General features: G+C 27.7%; 1 protein-coding gene across 1 annotated transcript in view; it reads left to right on the forward strand.

Annotated features, from left to right (window-relative positions):
- LOC100207771 (dipeptidyl peptidase 9) overlaps positions 1 to 7,182 on the forward strand; it is a 31,673-nt gene continuing 24,491 nt past the window's right edge. The window contains exons 1-2 of the mRNA XM_065813727.1: positions 1 to 347; positions 3,319 to 3,538. Of these exons, the coding sequence (XP_065669799.1) occupies positions 106 to 347; positions 3,319 to 3,538 (462 nt within the window). The 5' untranslated portion in view covers positions 1 to 105. The remainder of the gene's footprint in view (positions 348 to 3,318; positions 3,539 to 7,182) is intronic.

The raw sequence follows: 7,182 nt of genomic DNA on the forward strand, positions 1-7,182 counted from the left end.
ACATTAAAAATTTAAAGTTTGGATGATTTAAAGTGTTTTTAGAAATTGAGTTTTTGTAGCTTAATTTATTTAATAAAAATGAAAATGGATCAATAAGAATGAACAATGGAAAATACAAGTTTAAGTTGGTCAAGTATTGAAAAAGGAGTTATTAAAAGTCGATTGGAACAATACAATTTGACATCAACTGTCCCATCAAACTTTACATTTTACAAAAATTTATTAATCTTTCTTGGTGTTCCAAAAGGATCATCTTACACAAATGATAATACATTAATATATGTAAATATTGAAAATGGTTTATGGGATACAAACAGTGTTAAAACATGTGGATCAGAGAATAGCTTGTATCTTTTTCTTTTTTTATTGTTATTTTTTGTTACTGCTGTTACAAAAAAATTTATTTATTTTTCAAAATCCTTATTTTATTTTGCTTTTTTTTTTTAAAGTAGCATTAGGACCCCTCCAACTTTTCTGAATAAAAAGTTTACTTTCCTAAATCACTGCATATGGGAGCAAATGTGTGTGTGTGTGTGTGTGTGTGTGTGTGTGTGTGTGTGTGTGTGTGTGTGTGTGTGTGTGTGTGTGTGTGTGTGTGTGTGTGTGTGTAATAACATTACTTATGATTTTTTGGCCCTCATTACTAAAGATATTTAACCTAAATTTAATTTATCTAACAAATTAATAGTGCATCTTTTTGTAATCAATTTATTTGAAAAATAAAAATAAAATTATAAAATATATATATTTTTTTTGGTTAAAAACTGTTTGATTTACATCAGTTACAAGTGTGTTTCAAGTTTTAAACATTAGGAAATTAGTGTTTAAAATATTAATTTTTTGCAATACATTTTGTTAATGAGGTATTATTTTTGGTGATAACATTTTTAGTACCTTTTTGTTTATGTGTTCTAAAACTCTGTTTTTAATTTTGATTGAAAATTTTTAAGGAGTTAATAAAAATAATGTCATTTTTGAAAAAAACAAAAATAAAACTTTATCAAATGCAGCCATTAGACCCATTTAATCGCCAGTAAGTTGTGTTCATTCACCATGTAACAATTTACAACCCTATTCTTGTTAGTTGTTTTATTATCTCTCTCTCATGCAATCAATTTTTTTTAAATATAAATTATTTTGCAAAATCTATAGCATCTATGTACATAACATAAAATTTGCTATTAAATAATAGTAAGTTTGCCTCGCCAATCATTATTCTTAAATTCTTGAAACTAAACTTGAACTGTTCTTTAATAACTACACTTGAACTGTTCTTCAATAACTACAGTTATTTATTCTAATTATTTATTATTTTATATACTTATTTTTGCAATTGTAAATTGCTCCCAAGGAAATAATATAGTTCTTTTGCAACTTCTGCTGCTTATTTTGAAGGTATAGGACATAGTTACTATATTTTATTAAATGTTCCTAATAATGAAAAATCAATTTAAAGTTACCATCAGGTAAATTCTGTATATCAACAAGATCAGTTTGTGCTCATTTTATTATAAGCAATTAAACAAATTGCAGTTACTTTTTTCACAAGTTTTTTTATTTTCAAAACATTTTTGTTGCAAAATTGAGATGTTGGTTTTTTGCAGATTTTCATAAATAATTACATAAATTTATTCAAAGAAAATTCAATTGTATGTTGGAAATTACTAATTTTGGAAATTTCCATTATAAAAAATACTTTATTTATAGTTTAAATGGAAAAATAATTATGTTGATAAAATATTTAATATTTAAATTCATTAACAGAAACAAGTTTTTAATAAGAAACCAGTCTATTAGTCTATAACCAGAATGTAGATCCATGTCTGCTTATTGTATAAATTGCTTATAAAAATTTGCACACCACTGAGTATATTTAAAAAGTTTTTGAGATATCCTTAAGGATATCTCAAATGCTGAAATTTTGCAAGGTAATCTATGTGATAGAGATGTGCCAGGTACCTAGGGAGTTTTTTAGGTGCGCTGGTTTATCTTGCAGTTGGTAGCGCCTGGTCTTTTTGGAGATGCTTTTTAATTTTTGAAGATGCCTGGCAACCCAGAAGCACTAAAAGAGGTGTACCCGGCAAACATACATAAATTACATGGTAAACATCAACTTCCAGGATTCCCAGTCATTTGAAAAATTTACCTAGCTCCTTCAGGGGTATTTGGCACATCTGTACTATATGATACAGGTAGCTATTTCTAGAAATGAGAAGAAATCTAAGTTAGTGGATTACAGACCTAGAAAAGTTGTCCCACTTTCTCATATTGAAAAAAGTATATTTAGCTTATATAATGGCGGAATCAGCTATGTGTTGGCAATGATTTTGTGTTGCCTTTTAAAGATAAAATTTTAAAAATAAAGTTGCCTTTTCTACATCTTGGATTTAGTATAGATTTAAGTAATAACCCCACTAATGTGGCCATTAAAACAACTTTTTTTTTAAATGTCTACTCCTACTCTCTAAATGTGTTCTATATAAAAGTCTCAAAAGAAGCGGAATTATATAAAAATTTTAAAAATGATCATCATTTTATAAAAAACATTAAGAAAAAAAAATTATAATAAAATATAAATATTGTAATTATCCATATTTTTAATTTTTAGTTTAAAAATGTCATTTTTTAGGCAGTGAATTTAAAACAATAATTTTTCTGTAAAATGATGATTATTTTTTAAAATTTTTATATAATTTCGCTTCTTTTGAGACCCAACATGTTATACTTTTAAAGAACTATTTTTTTTGATAATTATAGGGATCCATCCCATGTTTAAGGGTCTTGAGCTACCCCTGAAAACATTTTTTTTTTTCAAAAATTTTAGTTATAGCATTATTTTATTATATAGAACACATTTAGAGGTTAAGAACAGACATTTAAAAAAATGTTATTTTAATGGTCACCCTAAGCCCCACCCAAAAATGGAAGTTAAAAAAATACCAATATATTTTATGTTGTAAGAAAAATATTTATAATGCTAAATATAACGCTAACATATTGCGAAAAACAAGATATTTGAAAGATACTTTTAATCAACTTGTTTCTTTGTGCAGCTACCTTATTTGTCAAGGTTTTTGTTTTTGGAATTAAAGAATTAAAAGATGTAACACAAATTAAAAACAAATAAATAGTGGCCATAATTATACTAATTATAATAGCTTATTAATTATAAGTTTATAATTAACATATTTATGCTTATTTTGAATGTTATAGTGATTTAATTGTTTAAGACTTTGGCATCTTATGGTGTCTTGATAATAAGTTATATAAGCTAAGTAACTGTTGTTCATAGCTTTGTTTAACCTTAACATATATTAGGTATTCGACTTATCGATGGAATTTACTATTGGATCCGCATACATGCATTAATTCATCTGTTTATTCAAAAGAAGAATCACTACTGCGAGAACGCAAAAGAATGGTTTCTCATGGGATAACTTCATATGAGTTTAATGATGAAACTGGTTGTTTGCTATTTCGTAGTGGTAATGATATATATTCTGTGAATGTGGAACAGATTGCTTCTGGTGAAGTTCAGGTACTTATTTAAAAAAAAAAAGTTATCAGGTTTTAAATAAGTTATCAGTTTTATAATATTTTTACTACTTGGTAGAAAAAATTTTATAGATCTTATTCAAGATCTACTCCTATTTTTAGATCTTATTAAATTCTTTTTTGTAGTATTTAAATATAAAAAATAATTCTAATTCAAATACTGAAAAAGTACTGAAAAAGAACAAATTTGAATTGTATTTATGACTAGTATTTTAATATAGAAAAGTAATTGACATTGAAATATTTATTTTAATGTTAGTTGCTTTTCTTTACTGTCTAGAGTTCCGGATGCATAAGAACATGCTTTAAAACCTTGCAACCTATCCCAGGCCTTATTACGAGATTTCGCTGCATAACGAAAATGCGTAACGCGTAACGCCTAATTTCTCAACTCAACTCAGTAAATTTACTTTGTATTGTTAGAAGTTATATTGCGTCACTAGCGTCTTTTCAATTACCGCATTGTAATTAAAGTTATTTTATTAACGCGTTAAAAATCATACAAACAGTTTTTTTTTTTCTCACAAAAGTTACAAATAAAATCTAAGTCCCTATTTGAAAAATCATTTTTGTTATTTTTTTCAAATATGAACTAAATTTTATTTAAAAAAAAATATTTTTTCATAAAACGTAAAATAATATTTGTTTATTTTCTTATAATTTTACAGTTGGTTTTTGGTTATTTTATTAATTGTTAATACATTTTTTCTTATTTATTTTGTGAACTCTTTTTAATAATGTTTTTTAAAAAAAAAGAATTCTTTTTTATTATATCAGTTACCGATAACATATTCGTGATCTTAATTTATTTTCATAAATTAAATGAACCTCATTAAAACTTTACGTTATTGAATTAACAATAAACAAAATATCTTATTGATAAAATATTTACATCAAAATAAATCGTGCATTTTTTAAACTATTATGACAAAAAATAATTTTTATATTTAAAAGGAATTTATATATTTAATTCCTTAAGATAAAACTTAAAACACTTTTTAACTAATTTTTAACAACAACAAAAAAATTATTAAACAGTTTCTTTAACAAAAAATCTATTAATTTACAATTGCGGTTAAATGCTTTTACTTACGACTTTATTTCTTCTGAATAAACCTCACGTTAACGACATCAAAAGATAATTTAAAATATTCTAAAAGATAAAAGTTTTTGCATAGCGCAACTGCTGAACGCGTAGGCAAATCGCCTTTTCGCAGGCAAAATGTGAACTGGGTAACGCTTCTTAAAAAGGCCTGCTATCTTCACAAATTTTTTTTTGTTTATTATCAAAAAACTCTTCCTTATTTTAAAAATGTGAAAAACAGCTTTTTCTACCTTGGACCCAGGTATCATGTATTTTAGGCACAACATAAGGTACGGCATGGGTAACTAAGAGGCATGTGGCATACTCACAATTCTAGTATTTTGATACTTTAATCAAATGAGGTTGATTTGCAAAGGTTTTAGGTAAATGAAGCTAACCAAACTTCATCCCCAAACCTTAATTGCCTCCTTAGAACAATATCTCCTAAAATCATAATATTTTAAATTATATCATAAGTTAGATAAAATTCATTGACAGATTTCAAATTTCATCAAAAAATCTTTGTTTGTTTAAGCATAAAGTTCTTCTCATTTGCCTCTTGAAATAACTTTGAATGGTCGTAACTTTTAAAAAAAATTTTTTTTTTGATGAAATTTGAAATTTGCCAATGAGTTTTGATCTAATTTATTATAACACAAAAAAAAAATTAATTTTTTTTTTAGGAACCATACCCTTGGGGGGTGGTTCCTAAAAGAAATTGGAAAGTTATATAAAATCCTGATGAATAGATTTAAGAGCTTGTTCAAGCTGGTTAAGAATTCAGAATACAAAATGTACAAAAAAAAATTGAAGTCTATTTAATGAATAATCGTTGTAATTTATGCAAGTTTTACAATGCAACTGTTTCAATAGACTAAGTATTTAATTAGTATTGTTATAATTAAATTTTCATCAGATTTTAAAATTATTCATTGAATTAAACTAAAAATCATATTGGAGACTTCTTCTTTCACAAAGAAAAGTTATATAATATTGCACAACTATATGTACTTTCAAAGGAATTGTAGCCCTTAGAGTTCTATAGCTTACAGAAAACTGCTTTATAATCCATGTTTTTAAGCAACTTATTGATAACATTGGCTTCCAAGAAATGCTGTTATTGGTAAGATACTCAGCAGATGTTATTCATAGAAAAATATTGGTTGACAAATTGTAACCCACACTCCTTGTTTTCAAAAAAAATTTACAAATTACTTTTTTTATTTTCTAGTAATAAAGGGGTTGAACAACATTTATGTACTTTTTTGCATTTCTTAATTTCATCATACATCAGACATTCATCTACAATCTGCAAGATTCTAAAGATAATTATCAATTTTTCGAATGTTAGTAGATGAACGAGGATGAGTTGATGTTGCAATTTATTTTCCAACCAATTTAAAATAAAACTTTTCTTCAGATTTTTTTTTAAACATCTTTGCTTCCAACAAGGCTGCAAGCAACCATTAATTAAAGTTATTGGAAGAGAAAAGATGAAGATTGTAGAGCAAGATAACGATTGACGGACGACCTAATGGATTGCAAATTATATGAATCAAGAAAGCAAGATGAAGGAAGCGAATTCCAAAGAGCTGATGTTCAAGGAAAAAAACTAGACGAATAAGCATTTTTGGAGCACTTAGGAACAGTCACAGAAAAAGGATGACACTTAATTGAATGACAAGTAGTAGGTGGCACAAGAGACTCTAGCTCTTTAGAGCAGTATTTTCTGGAGAATTGTTTTGCTGATAAATATGGAAGTAACGGTTTTGATTAGCAATAGCAACAGCACAGTGTGAGGAAAACCATGGAGGAGAGTGAGGCTTGACCTGGAATCGTCGAGAGGAAACAAAAGATTCCATGCCAGCCTGAATCCACGAAGTTATGTAAGAAGCACATTTGGCGACAGGAAGACAAAAGATTTCTACCCAAGGGCAATCACAAAGAAAATCACAGAAAGAATCCCAGTCAGCTTTACTGTAGTTGTAAGAGGTACGATAATAAGGGGATTCAGGTGATGAAGAAAAATGAGATATTAGTTTAAGAGAGATTAAACTGTGATCAGAAGCACCTAAGGGTGAATGTGGAGAAACAGAGCACTGACTAGGATCAGAAACAAGACATAAGTCGAGTAGAGAAGGTAAATGATTCGGGTTGTCAGGAAAGCGAGTGTGAAAGTTGACTATTTGAGTTAGGGATTGAGAAAGGTAAAAGTTGTCGGCTTTATTTTCTGCAAAATCACTGACACTAGAGCCAAGCCATTCAGAGTGGTGAGCATTAAAGTCACCAACAACAACTATATTAGCTGATGGATAAAGAGAGAGGACTTGGTCAATATGGTCAGAAATAACATCAAAAAGAGTGCAGTCTTGAGATTAAGGAGAGCGATATAGAAAAAAGAGAAAAGCGATAGAGTGAAGTGGTGCTAAACGAAAGCACATAAAAGAATAGTCTGTGGATTCAAACCTAGTTTCACAGCAAATGGGTGAATTCTTACGAATGTAAATGCCCAGGCCAAGCATGTGACTATTGGAGTCTTTACG

Source organism: Hydra vulgaris, chromosome 12, assembly GCF_038396675.1.
Source record: "Hydra vulgaris chromosome 12, alternate assembly HydraT2T_AEP".
NCBI classification, from domain to species: Eukaryota; Metazoa; Cnidaria; class Hydrozoa; order Anthoathecata; family Hydridae; genus Hydra; species Hydra vulgaris.